General features: G+C 49.9%; 1 protein-coding gene across 2 annotated transcripts in view; it reads right to left on the bottom strand.

Annotated features, from left to right (window-relative positions):
• Positions 1 to 26,755, bottom strand: part of IGF2BP1 (insulin-like growth factor 2 mRNA binding protein 1) — a 34,952-nt gene that overhangs the window by 7,423 nt on the left and 774 nt on the right. Inside the window, exons 2-7 of one of the 2 annotated variants that reach the window (XM_004684308.1) lie at positions 25,844 to 25,904; positions 5,702 to 5,750; positions 5,228 to 5,279; positions 2,795 to 2,858; positions 937 to 1,218; positions 9 to 143 (exon numbers count right to left, since the gene is read on the bottom strand). In XM_004684308.1, the coding sequence (XP_004684365.1) occupies positions 9 to 143; positions 937 to 1,218; positions 2,795 to 2,858; positions 5,228 to 5,279; positions 5,702 to 5,750; positions 25,844 to 25,904 (643 nt within the window). The remainder of the gene's footprint in view (positions 1 to 8; positions 144 to 936; positions 1,219 to 2,794; positions 2,859 to 5,227; positions 5,280 to 5,701; positions 5,751 to 25,843; positions 25,905 to 26,755) is intronic. The other variant, XM_004684309.1, reaches the window with a different exon arrangement.

The raw sequence follows: 26,755 nt of genomic DNA, 5'->3' as shown, positions 1-26,755 counted from the left end.
AGCCTTACGTTTTGGTGTCCTTGGCCTCCTTATGCATGATCTCCAGGATCATCTTGCAGGCGGAGGAGCAGCCCTCGGGGGTGGAGTGGACGCTGATGGCCTTCTCGGCCGCACCGGCGTTCTCCTTCCTGTGCACGTCTATCCTGAGAAGCCAGGGCAGCACAGGGCGGTCACTCTTCCAGGCAAGACCCCGCCTCCCGGCTCCGCCCACCGCTCCTTAACGGATGCACAGAGCCTGGGCTCCTTGGAACAAGGTTCAGCACAGAACCCGCCAAGTCAGGCAGAGAACTCGGAAACAGGCCCAGCTTCCTGTCGCAATCCACAGTGGCTAGGAACCGCGGTGTCTCGCGGAGACGCAGGGCTGTGGCTCCACCGCACACGAGCTGCATCTCCCCTCAAGTTCTGCATCGCCCCTTAAAGGGGAGATATAACGGGAAGCTGCAATGCCCCCAACTAACAGTCTGACGACTGTCCTTTTCCAGGAGCACAGTGACCAGCCGTCGAGAGTGGAGGCCCACGGTGGTGTTGGGTAAGGCGGTGAGGGATGACGTGCTGACCTCCTTCGGCCAGTCTTGGGCTGGGCTGGCCAGTTCTTGAGTGCCCAAAAAGCAGTGCTGAGATCAGAGCACTGAGCAGTAGCTGACTCACCAAGACCAGGGTTGCCTGGACAGACTTCCTGTGAGACACCACAGGCCCCTTCTTACCGACACGGCCCAACCACTGCTACCATGCAGGCAGCCCCGCCCGCCCCACCCCCGGCCCCGCACCTCAAGTCAGAGGCTGCCGCTGGCAGCAATGCTCCGAGTGGAAGCGGAAGGAGTATGTCCCCTAGAGTGACATACAACACCCCCCGGTGCGCTTCCAGGATCACCCGCCCCCCCGGTACCAGCCACCGCCTCTGAGCTCCTGCCTCCATTCCCCTGCAGCCAAACTCACTTGGACTGGGTCTGTTTTGTGATGTTGCGGATGGTGGCACCCTCCTTGCCAATAATGGCACCCACATACTGCGTGGGCACCAGGAGCCGCAGAGGAATGTCCACTTGCTGCTGCTTGGCTGGGGCCCCTGCAGCCACCGGTGAGCCCTGGCGGGGCTGACCCCGAGAGCCGAAGCCTCCTCGGCGCCCATTCTCAGGCCCCTGGGCTATCTGCTCGTCGGGGATGTAGGAGACCTTCAAGGTGTGGTTCTCCAGCTGGTGGCCATTCAGCTTCATGATGGCTCTAGGAACAGAAGGAGACACTGCTGGTCACTCCAATCCAACTGCATCACACTCGACGCCCTCTGAAGGGACAGGCTCAGGCTCCACGGGGCAGTGACTGCAGCCTGCACCCCCAGCTCAGAACTGCCCTAGCAGTGGGCCAAGGTGGGGCCACACCTCCAAGAATAGTCACGGGGTTTGACCAAAACAAAGGGCTTAGAAACTAAAAACATGGCCTCTCTGGTGAGGGGAGGCCTAAGTCCACCCCATCAAGCTATCGCAGCCCCCGCAGCATGAGTCAGACCCCCCCCCGCCTGGAGCTGACCACAGGGCGCAGCAGGCCTCTCCTGTCTCCCCGCTGCTCCCCTCAGCAGTGTATTTCAATCTGCCTGTTCTGTTCCCTACTCTGTTCTGGTGAATCCTCTCAGCCTCTGCATCTCTGGCCTGTACCCCAGATTTTGTACGCATAAACCTTTTTTTTTTTAAAGAAGCTAAAGACACCTTTATTTCCATGGTATCAGGCTAAGATATCAGGGAAAATGTAAATGATCTGTGGGGGCCGGGGGCGATCTGAGTCCTGCCTATCCATTTCAACCAAACCACCTGCCTTATAGGATTCGTGTGAGAACGACATGGAAGCAGGAGGTAAGAGTTGTAGTTTTTATACTGAACCTGGCATGTGTTTAAGGAAAACTGCTAAAACCAGTAAGAAGTGGCGACAGCACAGTCGGCTTACCACTGGCCTACCACTCAAGCAGGATGTAAGTGCCCCCAGGGTGCCGATGTGAGCCCCATGGAGGGGCGGGGCTACCCACTCCCAAGGCTGACTCAGTTTGGAAATATTAGTCGGGCAAACGGCAGCAAGCTGGGGGTGAGTAAGCTTGCATGAGACCTTTATAGCAGGGGTGGGAAAGGACAAGTGTGACGATAAGGGGTGGCAGGAATTCCAGACAAGTCTGAATCCCAGAGACATCTACAAGAAAATTAAGTGGTAGAATTGTGTGTAATGCACCCCTAGATAGGAGGGAACAGGACAGTGGCAGCACAAGGAAGAAGCACAAAATCATCAAAAGAAAATGTAGCAAAAGTATAAAAAGGTTCTGAAGTGAATACAGAAGTAGAGGTACAAAACGTACAGTGGGCTGGTGCCAATAGGTGAGATGTGTGCGAGTTCCATCAAACAACCATGCAGCTAGGAATGGTGGATGTGACGGACTGAAAAACCCCACAAGAGCAGAACCTGGGCTCAAGGTGATCCGTGCAATAAAATGTCTGCCCCCTACATGCGAACGCTGGGCGCTGTTTCAAAGTCTTGCGGCTCCTCCCCACCATCACTAGATGGCGCCATTAACACAGCAAGCAGGTGGCAAGTCCTTGAGTCCTCAGAGACTCAACTTTTCTCCTGTTCCTGATCTCCCACCTTCCCTCAGGAGTTCTGCCTCTTCGAGTATTTGCCATCCATCCAGAGGCTTTTCTGAGACCCCTTTGGCAAGAGCCTGAGGCCATCGAAGCAATAGCAGAACCCAGAGGGAACTCACCCACGGGACCCCAGCCCCCAATGGCCCCACACCCTCCCAGCCCAGTCCCTGCCCACTCACTGCCTGGTCTGTTCCCTGTTGGAATAGGTCACATTCACCACTGCGGTCTCGCTTTCAGTGTTCACTGTGGAAGCAAAGAGGGCAGGGTTAGAGTGGTAAAGTTTGGAGATGCCACAAAATACACGGTGAAAGGCTTATCCTTCCATGATGTTATGAGGTCAAGAAGGGGAACTGAGGCAAACATTTCTCTTTGATTCCTTTCACCAGAATTCCTTTAAAATTCAAATTAACCTCTTTGCATTTTCCTTCTGTCTTCCTTTGATTTCCTCACTCAGCCCCTGCCCCCAAGAGCTGGGTATACCGAAGGTGCAGCCAACTTATCTGCAAGTCACCCGGCAGGCTAACACACACCCCACTGGAAGGCAAATTTACACTTGGAAAGTTAAACCTGTTAAAAATCACACTGAGGCCCTCCCTGGTGGCGCAGCGGGTTAAAGCACAGCACTGAGAATCTAGGGCCGGTTCCGCATGGGTTCGATTCCCGCCTGCCCCGGAGGTGACCACATGGTGTGGCAGACCTCTCCTGACCTGCCCGCTGCTCCCCTCAGCAGTGTGCTTCGTAGATCTACCTGTTCTGCTCCCCACTCTGTCTCTGCTTCGTCCTCTCAGCTCGCCGCCCCTGAGCTTCTGGCCTGTACCCCAGTTCTGTATGCACAAATAAATAAATCTTTAAAAAAAAATTAAAAAAAAAATCACACTGAGTTAGAGTAGCAACTTCTAGAAAGTCAATCTCTTATGAGATGGTCCGTAAGGGGACACCCAAATTCTTTTTCTTCCTTCGAGTATCCTCACACAATAACCAAGTGGTTATGAAGCTCCCTGTGAGCTGGCCAACTGGGCCATAGCTGTGGAGCCTTGGGGAGCAGGGCCTGGGGAGCAGGGCAACCCGTTTCAGAGCAAGGATTTCCTGATTGCACATCACAGGTTCACGACACCAACTTCGAGTCCATGAGGTCCCCAGCTCTAATTATGAACAAACAGTTGATTTCCATGTAATGCTCAGTCTTTTCTACAGGGAGGAGCCTGGGTGGGACAATTAGAATTCCCACCTGGGCACGTACTTATGAATTATACAGCGGTCCTGTGCACCCCTTTCCAGTGACTGCGGGCCTGCTCTTCCCGGGGTGAAAAGTAATGAAGACCAAGTCTGTTCCCACAACACGTGGAAGGTACCTGGCCCAAGAGCTCGGAGCTCAGTGCCAACCCGCCTATGCCCTCTGGCCTCCAGCAGCACCTTCTCGTTGGCTCAGTGGCGGGAAGATTCTGCGAGAATGACCCCCAGTGAAGCGCTTACACTCCAGGTAGGGGAGACAGCACTGAGCCAAGATCGGAAAGCTACAGAACATCAGCGGCCCTTCACTGAGAAGGCGACACCGGGAGACTCGAAGGTGTTCTCTACTGTCCAGCAAGGGTCCTGCTGGCTGCAGGTGGCGGGTGCCCTGCAGCCAGCTGTGGCAGCAGCCAGCTGTGGCAGCAGCCAGCTGTGGCAGCGCAGATTCAAACCAGTGCTGACTCATGCTGGGCCATCCGGCAAAGCTCCCCAGGACACATCTTAAATCTTGCTGTCTGTCCAGCAGCAGCGGAGTCATTTCATTTGTAAGAAGTGAGCAGTCAGTTCTGGGCAGTGGTCATCAGTGGGGCCAGTTGTCCTGGCATTTACGATGAAAGACCAGCTAGAGCAGAGTGGGCGGAGCCTTGGGGTTGACTGACACTGCCTTCGGTCAGGCAAGTATTTCAAGCATTTGTAGCTTACCTCTTTCTACAAAGAGCAGGGAGGTAAATATTTAAACCGTAACTGATTATCTAGGTTTCTTGCAGGTTTACACACTCAAGCTAGTGTCTTGTCCACCAAGACACTAATAACCAAGTTCTACAAGCATCTGAGCAAAATGACTGCTTTAATCTGTTTCTCTGAAAATAATTATCATCTAAAGCAATGGAAACATTTTTTAAGAATCAGAAAACTTAGGATCCAGGATTTCCTTTTCATTATTTCAGGGCCCACTCTTGAAAGATTGGGCCTGCCCTTCAATCCGTAGGAACTAAGCAGCCTCTGGTTTGAAAATGGACCAAAAACATGTAGTTGACATTAGCATTTCTAGTGTGCTAATTACTCACATCCAGAATGAAGAATTAGGCTAAATGAACAATTCCCATTCTCGACCATCTCCAAAATTTCCAGATCTCTCTACCTTGGTTCCCCAGGCTCCCTTGGAGCCTGGGGAACCCTATGTTGGGAACTTGTGACTCTGTTCAAGTCTCTTGTTGAACAGGAGACGCCTGGCTCCTGGCAGCAAAGGCAAACTGGACCCTCTGTAGGTCCCCATTCCAATGCACCTACCCCCACACCACATTCATAGGAGATGCCAGGGACAGTGGCAATGGAGAGGAAGTTGACCCTGCCCCCCAGGCCACCCCCTCTCCCCATCTTACCTTGCTCGCAGTTCTCTACTGTACCATACTGTGCAAGCAGGCTGTCCAGAACCTAGGAGAGCATGGAGAACAGGGGGCTACGATGGGGCATCCCAGGAACCATCACAAGGCCAGCCTTGAAGACCCTTCCCCCAAAGCCCTGGGCACCAACCAGGTTAAAGCCTTAAGGCTATACTGAGTGTTATTACTGGTTCTCTTTGCCCTTTCTGGGATATTAATGCTGATGGTGACTGGCTGGGTTATCTTTGCAGAAATACTAAAGCTTGGCATTTAAAGTCTCATTTAGAAGCAAAATAAGTCAACCAAATCTGCCAGCATGCAGTTAACAGAGTCCTGGATGAAGAACAAGACCTCACCCACCCACCTCCCTTCACCTCGCCCCAAATCTCAGGGCCTTCCAGGGTCAACTGTAGTAACTGGGATTCCCCAGTCTTCACTACCTCAAGTCATGCATAGTTCCCCCAAATCACTTACTTCCCATCGAAGCTGGGGTGGAATATTTCGAATCTGAATTTTCCGACTCCTGAAATGAGAGGGACAGCATCAGTGACCGTTGGGGGGGGGGGGGGCGCCTGTGCCATTGCCGTGCCTAGCCCTTGCCCCAATCTTTGGTTCCTTACCTTGCAGCTCAACGCCCAAGTCTGAACGAGTGAGACAATGAAGGGGTGTCCCATGGGAGAGAGCGAAATTACTACTGCAGCTGCCACAGGACTAAGAACAGGTACCCTAAACGCTGGGGTAGCCTGATTCCCTAAAAACCACGCTTTGTCTCTTTACTTAATTCTTTTAAAAGAATTAAGTATTACCACCTATTACCACCCACTATATTTTCAAGCACTGGGATTACAAAGCTGAACAAGACTTGATCAATCTACTGCCTACTTCTTTCTGGACTATGCTGGAAATGGGCGTAGGGTGGGGGGAAGGTCACCTGGCAGATAAACGGAAAAAGTGCCTGGCCTCAAGGCACTCACTATCTGAGGTGACATGAAAACAAGTTACAGCAGGATGGCAGATCAGTGAGGGTTTTGTAAAGATCTAGATTTAATCCTGGGCTCCACTCACTGGCACTGATCTTAAAAAGATTATTTAACCTCTTTGAAGCTCAGTTTCCAACTTTGTAAGACAGTGATAATAGCTATTCACAAGGTAGTATGAGGTGATGTTAGATAATATTATAAAGAGCTTAGCAGCAAAGGGCTTGGAGTAAGTACTTAAGAGTTTAATGATACTAAAACACAAAGTAAGGGGATGCTAAATTGGGGCTGATTAACACACACACATCTCCTTCCTCCTCCCAGTTATCTACACTTTCTCCTTCCATCTTTTAAGGCCTCTTAAAAAAACGTGATCCTCCACAGGTAAGCTTTCAGATGCGAGACTGATTCCCAGGGTAACTGCTCACCAAAATCAATGACCTCATCCCTCGGTTTAAACCTTTTGGGGCCTCTCGGTGGCGCAAGGCGTTAAGTCTCATCACTATCAAGCTATGGGCATCCCTGGCCAGAGAAGTGACCACGCAGCCAGGGAGCTGACCCACGCGGCGCAGCAGACCTCTCCTGTCTCTCCCGCTGCCCTCTCAGCAGTGGGTTTCAGGGCATCTCCCCACTCTGTCTCTGCTTCGTCCTCTCAGCACCCCCACACCTCTGGCCTACACCCAGCTCTTATATGTATAAAATAATGAAAAGAAAACCTTTTAAATGACTTGCTCTGTGTTGCTCTATTGTCATTTATGCCTTTGCACATCCTTGATCACAAACTCTTCAGGTGGAGACCTATTCCCATAAAATTCTAGTGGTGTAAGAGAACCTGAATTAAGAAGCAAGGAGTCCATTTTCTCACACTGCCTTTGACTTGGTGTTCTCAAACTAAATCGTGAAGCTGGGACCTCAGTATTCCTAGGCAAGGGGGCCCAAGTTAGGGCTGGCAAGCTAAGGGGCAGCGGTGTTGAAAACTCATGAGGGCCGGGGAAGGGATGCTAATTCTTTAGGGAAGAAATCTCTTCCAGAGATGAAATAACTTAGGGAAAAGGGACAAAAATGCTGATGAGAATGTTCGTCCATGGTTCTCTGGTCGCCTTGCTCCCTTGATCTAAGGAGTCAGACACAGCGGGAAGGATCAGAGGTGGGAGTCCAATTTCGGGTCCTCTGCTTCCAAATCATGCCATCTTCTCTTGTCGGAACTGCAGTCAAGAAGGAGCCCCACTGCATCTGGCGGGGTGAGGAATTCCCCATAGGACTCACTTGGTGAACAAATGAATGGAGAAAATGCAAGAAACCCATGGAATGAAAACCATGGATGCTGTTAAAAGACTGGAAACACTGATGTAGCTTAATTCAAACGGAAAGGCTGGCCCAAGCTAAGGCCCTCCATCAAGCCAGCACTTGTGAAGGGCAGGGCAGTGGAGACTGCCTGCCTTGGTATTCAAACCACTAAAGGCCTAAAGCAACCCAACCCGAATGCAGGAGAGGCTTGATCAGAAGAGCTTTCAAGATGGTCCATGGTACAATCTCCAGGCAAAGGTCAGAAAGACCCTCTTCCTACTACGAACTCCAAGCCTGAGGGAAGTTGGAGGGGCTTTCTTTTCAGGACTGGGAGGTCTGGGGAGGGGGCTATAGCAGGGTGAAATCAAATCTCTACTAGGGATGTTAATCCATATCCTGAAAGCAATGGCAGTCTGGAATGTCTGGAATGTTCCAGGAGTGGGAGGGGGAGGAGGGCAGGGCCACCCAACCAATGAAAGGAAAGGCCTCCTGGCAGCCCTCCCCCACCCAACAGGCAGAGACTCACTCACCCCTCTAGTGCATACACACCCAATCCTGGGAACCTGCTCCAGGCCTCCAAACCTCCTTTCAGCAAAGCCCCCAACCCTGACAAAAACACAACAGAGGCCAGGAAGAGTCTTTGTGTTTTAGCCCCTGGTCTGGTTTCTATTAAGTATGGTGCTACCTAATTTCTTTCAGGCCCAAAGTACATGGGGCAATGTTAGGACGAGTACCCACATCCCCTTCCTAGGATGCCCGGGTTGCTCATTCACCCCACAATCATCCATGGAGGACACTGGTGAGGGCTGGGCTAGGGCAGTGTGCCGAGACTCGGGGTCCAGAGGGAAGATGAGCAGCCTCGCTGCATCTCTGGATCTTAGCGCCCTCCTTGGAAAACTGAGCCTGCAGCTCAGGTGCCTGCCAGTGCAGGAAGCACCGCTCGCCTCACGGGTGCTGGGTCCCCAGGAGCCTGCTGGGGTCGGTCCTGACAAGCTCAGCAAGGGGCAGCCTGACAAGGAGCTGCTCAGCGTGGTGTGAGTGTTGCAACGTCCACACTGCTGGAGAAGCAGAGAGCAGTACCACTGCCTGGAGGCCGATTCCAATCCTCAACCTCCATGACAACTAGAGGTGACGGCTGGGAGTGGGGGCCAGGCCCAGGCCACCCCCAGGATCAGCTTCCTTTGCCCTGCAGCTAATAGGACACTATAAGTGAGCCTGAGCTCTAAATGCTAATACCCAATTGTTCAGAATGCCACAGGCTTCCTAGGGGTTTAGGAACCACCACCCACCCAGCTCTGTAGCAGATAAATCTGTTAAGTGAAAGAATGAAACTCACATCCCCAAGCAATAAAGGCGATGGTTGCACCACCCAAATCACTTCCCTGGGTGCCAACATCCCGAAGCTTCTGACTCGCAGGGCAGTTACCAAGCCAGTGACCCGGTCACAGAGCAACCACATGTGGGGTCCACATCTCTGGCACTGCTGGGGCCAAGGGGACACGAGGGCCACGGGACCCAAGTGACCCTTCTTCCCAAACCTAGGGAAGGTGGATGCCAGGAGAGACCAGAGAAGCGTTCCTGTGATCACCGAAGGAGTTAAACAGGCAAAGGAGAGACTCAGGAATGGGTACTGGGATGGGGAGCCCTTGGGAGTGGGGGTCTGGGGAGCCGCTGGGGGTGGGGCATCAGGAGGTCTCCCTGGCAGGAAGCTCTTGTACTTCTCACCTTTCAGAGTAGTGTCACTGACTTATGACAGAATGGAAAATCAGAAGCCCGCCACCACTGAAGGGACCCACAGAGACCCAGCCCATACTGGAAGCCTCCCAGGACCAGAGACCCCGAGGGTGGCTGGGGGGCAATCTTTCCAGAGTCACAGTCCCACAGTCCCTAAGAGTCAAAGTCAGGATCTGACCTCAGGCTGGCCAGACTACAGCGCTTTGCCCTGTCCCCGGAGCTTTATCCTTGGTGACCGAAAGGAGACAAAAGCCCTTTGCCAAAACACAGTCCAGTTGGGCTTGACTCATGTAACCTGGTGAACAGTGAGCGCTCTGTGGGCGCCGCGGTCAGAGTCCAAATATCCCACCTCTAGCACTCTGTGCTGGTGACTTCTTTTTCCATAGTTACAAAGTGACCCTGTGGCCGGCTGCTGAACACTGATTGGACAGTCGTCATTGTTCCTAAAACCCACTGATTTTGTTAAGTTCTTGTACTTTAGAAATACTTACTGAGAAAGTTGAGTAAAAATGACGTGTCTAGGATTTGCTTCAAATAATTAGGAAAGGGGAGGAATCAAAGTCCGAACCAGGTAACATGTATGGAGTTTTGACATCATCCTAGCGCTTTATAGTTTTTCCGTAACAGAAGCTTTTTCAAGCAATTATTATTTTTTTAATTCTATGGTAATTATATATAAAGTCAACAAACAAGGGGTGTGGACTCAGAGATGAAGAGGAGGAAGGGAGAGGGCAGGGAGAGATGGGGAGGGAATTACCTGGGATAGTTTACCTAAAAAGAATGCTACTTCACCCAGCTTTGGAGTCATCTCAGGTTCCAAATTATTGGGTCTCAAAACTAATGAGGTTTTACTTTTCCTACTGGTGTTTTACTGGCAAGAATCCAAGCCTTGGTGAGGAGGCAGGCAGGAAATATGGGATAAAGAAAGGGAGGACCCTTCCCAGAAAGGGGCTGGCCTGGAGGACAGGAGGGCACCCAACAGCCACTGCAAGCTGGATGGAGGCAGACCGCTCCAGGGAACCCCAAGGAAGGCTTCTCCCTTCTTCTGCAAACCTGCTCCTTCCTCTTTCCACCCCAGGGCAGGGTGCCTTATTCTTGCGGATGACCCCACCCCTCCCTAGACCAGGGAGTTCGGCAAGGTGGGGAGGCAGCTGCTGTGGGTCTCGGAAACACTGTCAAGCTGAGGCCCCAATCCCCAAGAGGCCCCTACTGTGAGTCAAACCTGGACTTTCAACTCAGCAGAGAACTAGGATTAAACAAGGATCACCAGATTAGAGGCCTCGCCTCCTGGGCCTCCCCCTCCCCCAGGTTACGCCTCTCTGGCCAGCGGGCTTACTGTGTGGTCTTTGGCAGGTCAAGCTTTCAACTGTCTGGACCTCAGTTTTTCACATCTGGGAAACAAGAATCAGGATCACTCCGAGCTAGTCTTGTGTCCCCGGACACAGACCACCCTGCCTATCTGTAGAGGAGCACTTTCTAACAGGTTTTTTTTTCCCCTAATAGACTAAGTAAGTGTTAACTTTCTTTCTTTCTTTCTTTTGGAACACGATGAAAGCAAGAAAACTTTACTCCAGAAAACAAAAACATTTCAAGATTTCAGAAATTATGAAGACTCTGGAATCCATCGACGAGCTCAAAGTTAAGCCACCTCCCCCTACATCTACACACAGAACTTCTTCCCATCCAGGCCCAGATCTTCACTGGGCCTGCAGCGCCTCCTCAAAGGTTTGGAAGAAACTAACTGGTGCCGACAGTTAGAAGGGCGGGCGGCAGGGGGTCTCGGCAGAAGGGCTGGCTGCCACGCCCGTTCTCCAGGCTGTGGGTGCTGCCTCTGGCCGGCTGGTGTTGCCACTTGCTGATCACAGGACCTGCGCTGCGCTGTCCACACTACAGTAGCCACTGAGCACTGGGAAGTGGCTACTATTAATGGGGAGGGGAGTGAGTTTCTGAATGGTCAGCATTTACATCATCTAAACTTTTCATCTGTAAGCGTTATAAATTCTAAATGCAGATCAAAGGTTCCCAATGAAAACTGCACATGTGGAGAAGAGGCCCTATGTGTAAAATAACCCACATGCCAGTGCCTGCGCGGGTGCTGTGCGTGCCCACGCACACGCCCCCCCCAAAAGTAAAATTTCCCACCAATTGCTTACATTGGCTGCACGTTGAACTGACAACCCCTTGGATTAATTTTTAGTTAATTTGACTCAGTTTTTAAACGGTGGCTATTAGAAAGTGTGCACGTCTGGGTGGCTCCCACGGAATCTGCTGGCAGAGGTGGCACCGTGCCACGCCAAGGGCGCGGAGAAGGCAGGCCCGCCTCCAGGAGCTCGCAGGCCAGCAGGGGGCTCCAGTTTGGTTTGGGTGGGAGAAGGGAATGGAAAGGTCAACAGGAGTGGGAGGGCCTCCGCCCCTGGCAGTGGGTGATCCTTGCTGGCGCCAGCAAGACCCCACGCGGCAGACACTGCAGGAGAGGCACCTCACCCTCCCAACGCTTATCGGCCCACTTCCTAGTTTTCTTCTAGCTGGAAGTCACACATAAACGATATCCTCAAGGGCCAACCTCCGTCTCTGCCACAGTCCTTCCTCCCCACCCTGCCTCCTCATCCCTCTGAGATAGAGAGGTGGAGAAAAAAATAATTGTCCAGGAAAGCTTCTGGAAGGGGCGGGCCTGGCACGCTCCTGGCAGGGCAGTAGCTGAGAAAAGGGGCGGGGCCGGGGAGGGGACCAGGAGCTGGCTCCGTGCCCTGGGCACCGCGCCAGGCCGATCCAGAGGCAGGGCAGTCAGACAGGCTGGCGGGCTGATGGGCAGGGGTAAGGTCCGTCAGAGAAAACACGGCCTTATGGAGAGGGGCAGGCCAGGCAGAGCAGACATCACACCAATGACAACCTGAAGTGCCGAAGGGACTAGAAGGCAGGGCCACCCCTGGGAGGGGTCCGAGTCCAGCGACAAGGTCTCTGAAATGTGTGTGGCACGCGCGCTCACACGCAGCTGGCTCACGGCGGGAGGGAGGCGTCCTCGGGACACAGCCTGGTCTGAGCCCAGCTCATTCCTCTTGTACGCTGCTGAATGTGCTTCCTGGCCTACTGGGGTCAGGGAGGAGGAAGGGTGCCGCCAGGCTCCTTATGTGACAAGGACACATGGAGAGACAGACAGCGCTAACCAGCACCAGAAGTCCCGAATGAAGGAAATCAAGAGTCATGTGCCAAGCAATGAAAAGGGCTAAGGCAGGAGGATTAAGCTAGTCGAGTCACCCACCTTCTAAAATGGAGAAACTGAGGCTCAGAGAAAGGAAAAGGGCTTGACAGCCTGAGGTAGGACTAGAACTCCTCCTAGGCAGGTTCATGCTCACTTCACCAAACCTCAGTGCTTTCGCTCTGACAAGTGTTAACACAGAAGCTCGTGCAGCCCCGATGTCAGCAGCAGGAAAAGTGCCCATATTTTGTATGGTTAAGTGCATGCCAACTGGCTCTCACTGCATGCGGCTCCAATTTGGGCATGAGATTTAACTTGCAGAAGAGCTAACTGCACTATAATACGGCTGAAACTATAATACGGCTGAATGGCTGTCAGAGAGATCTGTTAGCAGGCTAGGAGGGCAGTCACCCAAATTTCTCGTCTTGCAAAATTTCACCTAGATTTGGGGGAAGCAGGAAAGCACAGCAGTGATGGGAATGGGAAGGAACTAACTAGTGTTACAGAGCAAATAAACCTCAAGGATGAATTCGCTGCTGTTTCACTCATCTCAGAAACGAATGGTTTGACAAGAAAGCTCTGTCTTTTTCTCGCCCATCTGGGCAGGGCCAGAGGAAACCAAAACAGGAGCTTTGGAGACAGGGAGCTGAATTTGTTTCCAGACAATTCCAAGAGGGTCTGGCCAACTGCCACCCCCTCACTGCACCTTGCTTTCTCTGCTTGGAATCTGCTTCTTTCACCTAAGGGGTTCCTGGAACTGAGCCTGGCCATGGGAGCTACAGAGAAAAGCAGAAGAAAGTACCTGAGGATTGGGGAGTGTGAAGACGAAACCTAAAATGTGGGAATAAATGGAAAAGAGATGCTTATGTGAGTGCCTCATCTGTAGAGGCAGAAATGGCGCAAGGAAGAGATTAACTGGGCGGACAATGCTGTCATCTGTCTCAGGCTCAAGCTCACCATGAAGTTCTCCTGGTCCTGGGGTGGGAATGGGTAAGTATGTTCTGACAAAGGGAAAGCTTGGGGGTGGGGGGTCCTAGAAATACCATTTCCTGCCCCAGCCTCACTGGAGGTGCTGGCCTACCCCCAACCGCCCTGACCCCCCACCCCCAGTGAGATGGCAGCTCCTTCCAGAAAGCCTAGGCCCAGAGGCCTGGCTGAGGATGGAGCTGTCTCTTGCTGGAAAGGCATGCCAGATATGGGGTGTCTGTTCAGGAAGGCACAAAGACTTTGAGGCCAAGGTCTCAGAAGCAAAATAAAAGGAAAAACCCACAAAAGCAATCAGTCTTCTGCGCTCCCTTGAACTGAGAGTTGGAGAAATTCTTGCACTTGTTACTGTTCCCTACGAAAGGATGAAGATGTACCCAGTGTCCCTGAAAATACCATTTATGCCATTAGTGCAGAGTCCTGTTCTGTTGTCTCTAACGTGAAATTAGCAACCGGGAGACTCGCAGCGCCCCCTCCAGCTGCCAACCAAGGCCTACTGGAGGTGACACCAGGAAGCAGAGGTTTCTTCCTAGTGGGATACTTGTTAATCTGACCAGCTCTGTCCTCACCAGGCTACCCACCCTGAATCTGCCCTGGCTTTTGGGGAGAAGCAAAACCTCTCTGGAGGTCTTGCTCCCAGATCCTGGCCTTCTGTCCTGAAGCTGGAACAGTGCCTTCTGGGACGGCCTGGGCACCGCCGGCCAGCACCAGCGGCCAGTCTGGAGACCTGCGGCGGCCGCGGCCTCTCACACTGGAGGGCAGCAGGAAGCTGAGCAGGCAGGACAACTGAGGAGGAAAAGGTGCCTGGGAAGGGCGGCAGCAGCTGAAGGGGGGAGGGCTGGCAGCAGCTGGGGGAGGAGGGGAGTCCAAGAGCCCGCAATTGAGAAGATCTGAGCAGCTGAGCGGCCAGCCGGGTGGGGTGGCCGGCTGGGGTGAAGTCCTGGGGCCTATGCCTCACATGGCCGCGACCCCTTCCCTGAGCCCGCTCACCTCACCAGGGAACAGCGAGCCCTCCGGCCCCCACCCCTGCCCCTGGGTGGCCCGTGGTGGCAGAGCCCAGCAGGTCAGGGAATGCCCAGGGCTCTCCTCTCCCGCGGACTGGGTAGGGTCTAGAATGTTCTGCAGCCAGAACCCTCTGGGTACCCAGACAGCTCAGTTCAGGTCCCATACGGCCCAGGGGACCCTCAGCTACCCACGCAGGGCCCAGAGTAGAGGACCCACACCGGGGGCTGCCGGGTGGGGGTGGGGACCAGGACTTTGCCCTTTGTCTCCCTCTCCAGAGCCACCGGCCGAAACCCGACCCCATCAGCGAGCCAGGCAGCCAGCGAGGGGTAGGCTCCCCCTCCGGGGTCCTTTAGTAAATCCAGACCCGACCTCCCTGTGGTCAGGGCTGTGACTGAGGTGGTCCTGTGGGGGAGGGGGCTTCCCGCCGGCAAACAGGCCTGCAAGCATTTAAGTGGGAGCCGGTTGGGGGTAGGGGGCCGGGAGGGGGCTGGAAGTGGGGCCGCAGAAGCTGGAGGGGAGAAAATGGCCCGGGAGGCGGCATTCCTTAGAGACCTCGGCTGGGCTGCGGGAGGAGGCAGGACAGGGCTGGGAGGCCTCCCACTGAGAAGGCAGGAACTGAGGCCTGGGAGTGGGATGGAGAGGGGGTCCGAGCAAAGGGGCCTTCCGGGCCTGCAGAGAAAAGACCCTCCTCCTCCCAAGGCAGGCACCCATGTCGCTCTGGGAGGTTCTACATCAAGGCTGGAATCCAAGAGTTAGCTAGGGCATTTGTCTGGGGGCGAGAACGACCTCCTTTGTTTGCCTTTTTGGGGTGTTATCAATAACAATCTCATTAATAACTCATATTTTCACATCACTTAAAAAGAGTTTACGAAGTACTGCCTTACACTAATCCATGAACCTAGAATAACATTAGGTTGACTGGAGCCTCTAAACAACCACAGCCAATTGAGAAGATTTTTATTTAGTTCTGTAGTTCAAAAAGCAGGCTCAGAGATTAAGTGACTAGCCCAAGGTAACGCTAGCCGGCCGGTCACGATGCCCAAAGCTTGCTGCTACCCAACTGGAATAAAGGGTAACTGGGTTCTCCCTCTTCAAAAACATGTATGTACTATGAATTATGATTCTAGTAAGCATGTAACAAAGGTCAACTCTTTGTGCCTTCCTGCCAGGAGGGGGGATGGGAAGGGAAGGGAAGCACTCAATCCTGGCCCTTCCCCCCACCCTCCCATTTTCCCCAGGGTTGAACCCAAACAAAAGGAAGGGGGGAGGAACCAGCAAAGGCTTCCAGGCTGGGTGCCTACCAGAAGTGCCACGGGATGGAAGCTCCTAGAACACAGCAGTGCTCACCCAGCTCGTTTCAGGGGGTTCTGGAGATCAGCAAACAAAGCCCAGGAAAAGAAACTGAGCCCAGATCCTAGTTTCCACAACCGGGGTAAGGACAAGCCGGGAGGCACACCTAATTCTCACCCAGCTCAAGTCCCTCATGCAGCTCCCTCTCCCAGGGCCGCTTCCTTGCCAGAAAATTCCCTTCTCCCATCTTGGCTGTCCAAAAAAGGAGAACTGTCGTTTTCCTTAGGCACTCACAACTGGCTGAATACTCTCAATGGCGGAAGGAAAACCATGCACAACAGGTTTGAAACACCTGGGAAGCAGGCTCAGAGTAGTAAGGAATCAATGTTGGGCATGTTTTCATTTGTTCACCTTTAAGAGAATGACCTGTTCCCTCTAAGAGATCTCAGAATTGGTGTGGCAGGGACTGGGTCTGAATCCCAGCATCACTGCTGATCCAAGGCGAGGCCTTCACCAAGTTTCTCGAGCCACCTGGAGCTTTAGTTTCTCCTCTGGAAGGTGATACCCACTGGGGAGGGGTCTTAGGAGAGACCAGGGAGGAGAAGGCCAAAGCACTGAAGGAGACACAATGCATGCTTCCCCTAGTCACTCCCCTAGGGATGTGGAAGGGGCTTCTAGTTAGACCCTCAACACTTTCACAGTGCTCTGCAGCAGACCCGAGGTAAGCAGGTACTTCTGCCGGACCAGGAGGCATGCCCCCCCCCAGATGATGTCTTCCCACGAACATCTGTCCATCCACAATGCAACCCTTAACCCACCCCTCTACTTTCCTGCCTCCAACCACAGCTGAGCCCCAGCCTCTCCAGTTCAGCTCCTGGTGTGTGCGCCTCCCACTGCATATCTCTAGGCCTCTCCCAGCCCTTCCAGGATCTAAGGTGAAAATGCTGCAGGCGCAGGGCAGGGATCTGGGCAGGGATCTTACACGTATACCCCTTCAGGGCGGCTACCTCTCAGCCCGTCTCCTCTCCACACACCTAAAATGCCCAATACTACTAAATAAAGTAACAAAAATTGACATTCCATAGCCAGGCAGAGAGTATCATTTTATAGAGGAGGAAGTGTCCACCAAGTTTGAAAAAGGCACATTGTCAGTGGCTTAAATACCAGGTGGGGGAGGGCTGGGAGGTTACTGCTTAATGGGTACAGAGTTTCAGCCTTGCAAAATGAAGATGGTTGCACAACAACATGCAGGGTGTGTTCCCAGTACCATTGGGCTGTCTTGTGCACTCTTGGAGATGGGTGCCATAGTAAATTTCACCTGTGTTTTACCATTGAAAATAACTTTTTTCAATGCCAAGGATAACAGACGAAGTGAAAAAATCTACAAGCTGCTGGAGAAAAACTATCTGATAAATTACATTTTCTCCCTCATTGTATTTCTAGTGCCTTGCAAAGGACAAGTCATGCCATAACACACTCTGAATAAATGAGTGGATGAATGCACACACACAGGAATGAATGCACGATTAGAGGTACTAGAGGTGCAGCAAACCAGCTTGTTAGATATTTTCTCATGTGGAATTTGGTTATAAACATGTATCTTTATCACTGCCTCCCCCAGAAATGGCCAATGGATGAATGAATGGCCAAGAAGCCATGAGAACGCACTATGAAGTTGCTGATCTATGAAGTTGCTGATCGTGGGGTGTTATAAGAACCCGGACAGACTGCAATTCCTTTTTCTAGTTAGTTTATAAGGAAACTACTCCAAAGTCCGTGAGGGCCAAGAATCGGAAAAATGATCTCACCTATAAGAGAATAAATACTTGTAAAGATCATTTTATTTCACCCCACAGTTTATTCTTGACAGATACCGCTCTACCTTACTCTGAAAGTCAGCATCTCTGTCTTAATAATAAGCAGAGAAAAAACCTCTAGATAAAGGAACTGCAGGCAACCCCTTCTTTTTCATTAAGAAGCTGCTGGATGGGACACTAAGAGGAATGAAGAAATTACTCTCCTGAACCTGGGGCCTCCCCAGCCAACATCCCTGTCTAGTCCCGCTCTGAACACCGGCCGCAGTCACCAAAAGCATGTCTGTGTAGGATCATCTCTGCCCTTTAATTTAGGGCTGTCTCCAGGTCCTGCCAAAGCCACTGCTCTATTACAGTTGGATTTCTCCTCCCAAGCCATTTAAAGACTGGGAGGAGGAAGCAGAATAAGCATTTCTGACTCCGAGTAGATATCCTCAAGGAGTTTACTCCAGCCGACTGTCCCCTTCACTCAGTTCCTGTCTCCCTCATTTTCTCCTCCTCAGAGTACCCAAATGGAAAGTTGACAAGCCCCAAGCAATCCCAAACGCCTCTCCAGGAAAGAGGCAAACACACATCATTCCACATAAACTAATTGTAAACCCTTTATAGTAACTGATTAAAGTCACAAGCCTGTTAAAGGGCTAAAACCACCTCCGGATGGGAAGCCCTTCCCCTCCTCACCCTACTAAGAAAAGGTTCGCTCATTTCCTGGACTGACATGTTGAAGGGGCTGCCCGGCAGAGAGCTCTGCTCGGGAGGGCTGAAGGCAGGAGGTGGACGTGAAGGTATGCTCTGAGCACATCTCCGGGGACAGTTTCCAGGCCAGGGGACCAGGAAGAGAGAGTGAGGCCGCTGTGGCTCTGCCCCGAGCGCCCAGGAAGAAGGCTTTTCCTTCCTGGGCACCCAGAAGCCCTGAAGGCCCGCCCACTCGATGGCTTGTTAGTGAGAGCAGGACTTGTGGACAAATCCAGCCACTTCCCTCAGGGAGAAGAAAGTGCTCACATCTTCCCTCCTGAGACCCAAGGGCTCACACTGTACCCTTCAACTGAATTCTTACACCTACCCCACCTCCAGTATTAGGGTGCTTCCCCTCTCATGTCACTACCCTACATGACCTTTGACAGAGCCCTCAAGGGGACATTTCAGCTAGAAAGCTACCAAGGCAAAGCTCATTCTCCTCAGGACAGTCATCAGCAGTCTCCATCCTCCTCCCCCATCTTCCAAGCCTTTGGCTGAGAGGATAAGAGAAGGAGGGGTGCTTAGAACATACTAGGGACTCTCCAGTCATCTTGCTGAGTTTCATGCCTCTCCCTCTCCCCAAAGAGAGTCTTTTCCTTTCAGGATGCAGACAGTTGTCAACGCAGCCTACACACAAAGCCCTCTGGTGCTGCTCACGGTCACTGGCCATACAAACACAGGCCCAACTCACCCTCAGCTACTGCCCTAGATACATGTCCGACTGCCACTCAAGGTCCAAAGACAGGCAGCAGGAAGGTACATACCTTAAACAAACAATTGACAGCAACTGATGGGTAACAGCATCAGTTTACAGTAACAGAAACAGGCTCGTGGAGGCTAATGAACTTTCCAGATCCCTGGTGGGTGCCTGACCTCAAAGTTCTTGTTTTTAAACACTGAACTCCCCCTGGCAAGACCTTTCCTCCACTCTCTGCTGGTGGAGTGACCCAGGGTAGGTCCTGAGACTTCACCTACTGAGCTTCCCCCCTTCCTTCAGCCTCAAGAATTCCAAATGGTTCATCTTCAGCTCCTATTACCAAAGAACTCAGACCCCGTAAACAATTTATACACAACAATTTTTTCTTAAATTCTGGATTCTCTGATTTCTCCTCTTAAAGATTCTAACTATATCCAATCAACTAAACTAAACGATTCAATCAAATTTCACTCAGACTTAACATTTTCCATTTCAAGTGGCCAAAACATCTGAATGAAGGACTAATTTTTTAACTGAAACATTGAAGTTTTCCTTAATCCTCTTTTCATAAGAAAAGATGAGAGGACTGACTAGTCTCCAAGGAACAGACATGGTGGAGAGAGACAAGGAGACATGTCTGCCTGCTAAGATTTTCTCTACGACAGAAATTTGCGAGCTTAATTCCCACCCATCCTGCCGGGTCCTTCATGCACCGTCAGCCACCAGGGTGGTCAGATTTGTGCTGAAGGGTCTTGAAAATATCTGGACAACCCAGACCGTGCCTTTTAATCACCAGCTGTTTTTTACTTCACTCAAAACGCAGCTCAGGGACTGCTGGTGTGCTCCATGCCCCTGCCACCAGACAAGCACATCAAACCCCAGGCGCCTGCAACAGAGGGCCCAGGTCCGGCTGGTGGTGTTTGTTCTGCACGCAGTTCCATTCAGGTGTTTTGCAATTGGGTTTTTAAACCATGACATCAGGCCCTACTTTTCTCCTGAGAGTTTTACCCATAAGCATATTTATTTTAAGCTGTCGTCTGTGTTTAGGGTGATAGCTTGTTCAAGCTGACTGTCCCTTCGCTCCTCAACCGTTTCTTGTAAACCTACTGTGCTACAATGCTACAAGAAGCAGGTCCTTGCCACCCACTGAAAAACTATCCTCTGAACAAAATCTGAGCAGCTCTCCACGTTCTAAAGTGAAGTTACCACACTGGGAGCTGAACACCCTGTTGAGTGTCCTTGCAAGGGTGTGAGTTAACAGACATTCCTCTCCTGGACCACCATTTTCTAGCCAAATCAAGTTTTTATCAAAAAGCAAATGCATATGGACTTTCCCTGGTGCATGTTTTGTGAGGACCAATCTCTGCTTGCTTTTGTTTGGACAAGACTTTTTAAAGGGGTGGGAAGGAGAGGAAACGCGCTCTACAGTGTAAACAGGCGCAAATTTTATATTAACATGGACTCATATCCTGGGCAGGTACCCTGAGAAGGTCCTCAAAGTCTAACCACTGGCCAACGGAAAACCGATTTAATTTTTTACACTATGAACGAAACCCACCACAGAACCTTTGCTTACACTGACCCCCCTTGGTTACTGTTCCAGCCAGCCTTGGGGACGTAGGGACAGTCCTCTTCTCAAGGTAACTGATGACCTGACTGTTAATTCTTGCAGTGCCTATGCCCCAAGGCCTGGAGGGTGCCTCAGCCCCCAGGAAAGGGCAAGGCCTACCTGCATCTCCATTTTCTTTCCACCTCTCTCTTAACCTATTTCCCTCTTACCCACCCTTCCTCTCTCAGCCTCTTCACTTTCTATTCCCCCACCGGCCTTTTTTTGCTTTTGCCTTAGAATGAATGGAGAGGTCTTTAGAGAGCCCAGGGGTTTTCCGCAGAGGTCTGTACCCCGGCAGTCTGGGCAGGGGACCCTCCACGCCGGGACGCCACCGGGAGGTTGGGGTCTGGGGGCTAAGGCGAAGCTGTTCGCCGGCGCGCCACACTCTGGGGTCTCGGGCTCTGGGAAAGGAAGCCTTCCTCGGAGACCCAGGCCTGCGGATATTCTCGGGCAGGGGCTGGTTCAAAGGAAGAAGGCGGGGGCCGGCGCAGCGCGGGCGACGGGAGGTGGCGAGGCTGGGGATGAGGGCGGCGGGCGGGGAAGGGTTAGGGCAGCGGGGCCGGCGCGGGCTCTCCAGGAAGCGCCTCCAGCGCCGCGGCGACTTTCTCTGCTTTTTGAAAAGGGGAAGGGAAGCAAAAATAGCCTGTCCTTCGTCGAATCTGCCGATTCCACCGCCCGTCTAGGAAACGGCGTCGGCGGCCCCCTCCGCCCCGCGGGCCGCCGTGCGCCTCCAGCCGCTCTCCTCTTTAAAAGCGAAGCGGGAAATCCACCCCAACCCCCATCTCTCTCTCTTTCTCTCTCTTTTTTTCCCCTGTCTGGAATTTCCAATCCAGGACTAACTCGTCTGATTTCTCCAGTCTCCCCTGCTGCTTTTTTCCTCCCCTTTTCTCTCCCTAACACTCCCATCCCCAAAATCTAAGCTGCACTTTCTGGAAGACATTAGCCACATTTTAAAAATCTTTTAACAGGATGGGGAGCGAACAAGACTACGTTTAAATTCTAACAGCTGGCAAAAATGCCTGTTCTTCAAAAGTCTTTGGTTCATACATTGATTCTAATTCACTACCAACATCACGACCACCCCCAACCCAGCACAGGTATAACCCAGCACCCATCCCTTCAACGAAAAACTGGTAAGCCCTACAACAAGGCTGTGCTTCTAGCCCCTTTTTTACTCCACTAAACCAGACCTGAACTTTTCTAATACCTCAAATTGTACACTCATCAGTGCATCTCAATGGTATCTGTCAACTGGCTGTTACACACTGAAGTACAAAATAAACAAATGCAAAAAATAAGTCTGAGAAATATCCAAACATAAAATAGATCCAAATAGCATATATTAAAGTAATTTTAAAAGATTAGAAGCCCAGAATCTGAATCAAATTTCTTCCCAGTTACAAATGCCATGCATTTCATCTCCAAATGTAATTAAAAGAATATTTTGCTCTTTTCCCACCAAAAGTGGTGCCATTAAAACTTCACATTTGGAACAGCTAACTATAGTTTGAATAAATTAGTGATGAGAATTGTAATTCTCCCCCTCCTTACTAAAAAGTTCTCCCTCTGAGAAACCACTGGAGTAAATTTTCATCTTTCTACTGTGGGTCAGAAAATAAAGGGTTGTGGAAACCCACCACTCTGGCAAGGCACACCCCAAGGGCTCAGGGAAGTCATCTTGAAATACTAGTGACATCAACTCAAGGACTTGTCTAACAACAAAGAAACTTAATTAATGAGTCTGTAAAGTTTAATTTCTAGATGGAAACTAAAATGAAGAAAAGGAATCCTGACTTCCCATCCTCTGAACAGTGAGGAAACATTTAAGAATCAACATCTTTCCTTATTTAAAGTCAAAAAATTAATTTAACATCATTAAGAAAGGCTTGTACAGTAAGTGTCATAAGCTGTTTTTACTTCAGACTCACTGAGTACAGGTCAGTTTTGTCTTTCAATCACAACCACTGAGAGTGCCTCAAAAATCCTCCAATATTTTTAATACTCCTTGGTTGTTTAGGACACCCATCCCCTTGTTTTGTTTTTGTTTTTTTTTTTTTAGTACACCCCAATTCATTTTCAGTTCGTTAGAATGATTTTCATTAAAAGCAAACTAATTCCTGAAAGCAAACTTTATGCTCCCCTTGACATCTAGTGATCAAATTATTTCTTTAGCGCTTCCACCAATCACTTAAAATTAGAAAAATTAGAAACATTTTTGCTATTTACAGAAGTCCCTTTGTGAAGATTTGTAAAGCTGCTGGCTTTAGAATTTTAAACTGCAACTTCAATAAAGTTTGAACACTTTGTCCTGAGAGTTCTCACACTTACATTGGTTTTTTTGTTTTGAATACTTGGAAAAGTAAGAAAAGACTATTAGTCCACCTCATTTCAATGAACTTAAAAAACAACCATAAGCCAACCTAAAGAAATCAAAGTCCTTAACTTGAGCACATTTCACTTAGAGAAATGCAATATCTCTTTTCATTTTTAACAGCAAATCACTTTTATTCTTGACACCAGTTTGACAGTAGGTATGCTATCTTTAGGTCACATTCCTCTAGGAAAAAGGCACACAGTGGCAAATGAAACAAAAGTTTAATTCCCTTAAAAAGCAAGTCATTTCCTAAAGTAAACAAGTCTTAAGACAGTGCCCCTTTTACCTTAACTGCCTTTAAGTCTCTCAAAATCACACACACATTCACAAACCCTTTCTACATGTGTTTTTTAAATGGTTTTGGTTTTTCTCTTTTGTCCCAACATTTGGCAATGAATAGATATACAAATTCTATAAACTCCAAATGTTAACAAAAATTCTAACACTTAAAATGGGGTTTGGGAGGGTTACCTTAGGAATCAGTATCATCCATTTAAAACATCAAAATTAATTTGTTTTCCATTTCTACAGTGTTCTGATTTCTTGGGTACTTAAAAAGGTACAAGTTGTATTTCTGAAATAGATACAAAGTTAAAACAAAATGCAATACTTCCAAAATCAGGGTTGCTCAGGTAACTGATATAATATTCTCTTTTGAGATATCCTCCTCTTAAAAACAAAAAACAGCCCAGGAAACACTTGGATTGTTCTGTTTTTATGAATCTTTTAGAAATCTTTACAATCTTAATTCATATGAATGAAATTGAGTGCAAAGATTCCTATCAAAGAGTGAAAACATAGGAAAGTACACTGTATGTGTGTGTATTTATATGCTCATTTTGCTTAAAATATATTAAACTTGCCCCTGTTCAATAGTCAAAAGACTGAAAAGCCAGTAACAAACCAACTGAAGTGTTTTTTCAGACATAACTAAAAACACATACCACAACAGACTGTCTCAAAGAACACAAAATGATAGAGCAAACTAACTTCATGAAAACAAACTTTTTTAAATCCTAAAACTTCAAAAATTGATTCATTCTAGAAAAATGAAGTGCCTTCTCACCACCACCACCACCCCAAAAAATATAATAAAACAGAGCACAAGTGACTCAATGTTTGTGCCCCAAAATGATTTCAGGAGGGGAAAACACACAAAAGATCTAATTTAATATGGGTGTGTAAGGGAAGATTTTGTACCCACTCTTTTCACAAACCCCACCCCTTCCCAACTCAAAAGAGCCCTCGGTAATGCATTTTGGAGGGAACAAGAAGCCTAGCAAAGACTTGAAAGCAAGCAGATGGCTTAAAAAAGATTCATAAGTACAGAGCACCATGATAATTAAAATATAAATGTTTGAGTTTCTATTTCATCACATTTTGCTTTTTCTCTTACTTTTCTTTCTTCAAAATTTAAACCATCCTGAAGAGGCCAAGAAAAAATGTCCACATATTTCAGAATTCCACTCTGGGTTATTTATTTCTCATCAACATGTTTCAAACACTCAAGTTTTCAATTCAAGTATTTACAATTTTCTCATTAAATCTACCGTGTCATCAGTGTGTATATATATATATGTGTGTGTGTATGATTCTGTTAATCCCATCTCTAGAAGATGTTTCAAAATAGCAAGACTTCTTTTCTTCCTTCCAATTTTATTGCTGTTTTTCTCCTAACTCTAATTGCCTTTCCAATAAGAGTATGTCAAACCCTTGAGGTTAAATCACAAGCTCTATAAACATAGTTACAAGACATATTGATCATCTATAGATACAATAGTTCCAAGTTACTGAACTATCTCAGGCTAAACCACTGAACAGATTTTTATCTCCTGTGAAACTTTCCAGATCCTTAAGAGCACAGCCACCCACCCCAAACCTTCCCCCACACTCCCAGAAAAGGTCAAAGACTATTCTGAAAGGCTTGCAGCAAGTTACCAGTTGAAATGAAGGAAGAGGGGAGAGTGAACATCAAAGATTTACTGGAGGCTGAACAGGAGAGAAAAACTCTGCACTGTCAACATGCTTAAAATCGCATTTGAAAAAAAAAAATCACAAAGACTCTGCCCTTATTCTTCCCAGTCCCAGTTCAATTAAAAGATTTGAAATACAACATAAAATCAGAGTTGGAAATACCATGATAGAGGTACCAGAAAGGTTCTGAAACATGAAAACACACACACATCATTCATCCATAGAGTTGTAGACCCTCCAAAGAGCCCCAGCTCACAGCCTGAACACAAAGCTCTCACCCCAGATGGCCCCCTTGTAACAATGGGCTGAAGGAGTGGGGGCTTGGGGGCTAGCTAAGGATAGGACAGCCAAAGCATATTCTTTGGAAAATCCATTTGTGGGGAAGGGAGCTATATGAGGGTCTGGGGTAGGGGTGGAAAAAAAATAATGCCCTTGCCTGTTGCAGGAATATAAATAAAGCACAAGTGTGAAATGATTTTCTAGGAGGTAGGAACTCAATCCATTTCCTCTAGGGAGTCTAGGAGAGCACCCCCTCTGCACCCAAATTCACATAAGAATTATGAGGGATGGATGAGGAAAGAAGAAGATTGCTAAGAAGTTGCAGAAATGTCCAGTTTGAACTCTTCAAAGATTTTCAGCTGCCCTACAAAAAATGTCCCCACACACCTTAAAAAACTCCACAAGGTTTCTCCCCTATTGATTTTTTCCTTTACTTCTCCAAGTCACATCACTTAGCACACCCCAGCATTAGCTTTTTTTTTTTACAAGCTGTAAACCAACCATTACAAGATCTTAGCCAATCTTCTCTCCCTGCCCCCAACATCCGGAGTTGGGGGTGGGAAGGCCAGCAAAGGGTTTCTTCCACTGGAGACTCCTATGGACCCCTAAGACTGGCCCTCAGCGTCCCCCGACCCCCGAAATAAGAGCTCTTTCCTACCTTTGCTTTTTGGGGACCGAGTGTTCAATTTCTAGGCGTTTTCCTTGCAATTCCACTTTCCCTAAAAATTAAAAAAAAATTTTTTTTAAAAGACAATATGAGAGCTTGAAGGGGGTGGGGGAAAGGAGGAAAAAGACGCTATTAGGGTAATTCAGGAGTTACTGGGGTTTGAGATCTTCTTTGGGAACCCAGGCAATGGGTTCCGAAGCCAATTGGGAAAAGGGTCGCTATCTATCGGAAAGGTGGAAATCAATAAATTCATTATTGTACCTCTATTTATATTTTGCCCCCTCACTCGGCTATTTGAATTGTGGAGCGCTCGGGGAGCCTGATCTGGGAGAGGTGCGAGGGCGTTTGTGTGAGCTCGCTACCTACAGGCTCCTAGATATCTGGCGAAGGGGCCGAGAGAAAAAGGGGTCCCCCGTGTCTCTCAAAGTGTGTACCAGGGGTGGGGGGGGTGCAGAATGAAACTTTTATTTTTCCGTCGAGCCAAGGAGTGGGACTTGGGGGCGGCGGGGTGGTCACCTGTCGGGGTCGTCTGGGAGGAGAGGACCTGGGGGAGCGGCTGGGGGCCCCGCAGGGAGGGTCCCTCGCGGCCGCGGCGCGCTCCTTTCGGCCCAGCCTGGGCGTCTCGGGAAGCAGCATGGCGACCCGGCGCCGCCGCCGCCGCGCCACCGGCTCACGCCCCACTTGCAAATCAAAATGGCTCAAGACCCAGGCCCTGGGCGGGAGGCGGGACCCCCTATCCTCCCCGAAGGCCGCAGCACCCACGGAAATCCAGGAAATCGGAAACGCGGCTGGGTCGCCCTAGGGGCCTGGAAAGGCCTAGGGCGGAGGAAAGGGAGCAGGGGGTGTCCCAGCGCCCTGGAAGGGAGGGGGGCGTCCAGCCGCGGGCAGGGAGGGGCTGACGTG

This window comes from Condylura cristata, unplaced genomic scaffold (genome assembly GCF_000260355.1).
Source record: "Condylura cristata isolate star-nosed mole 26May11 unplaced genomic scaffold, ConCri1.0 scaffold00017, whole genome shotgun sequence".
Classification (NCBI taxonomy): domain Eukaryota; kingdom Metazoa; phylum Chordata; class Mammalia; order Eulipotyphla; family Talpidae; genus Condylura; species Condylura cristata.
This window is presented reverse-complemented; position numbering and strand designations above follow the sequence as displayed.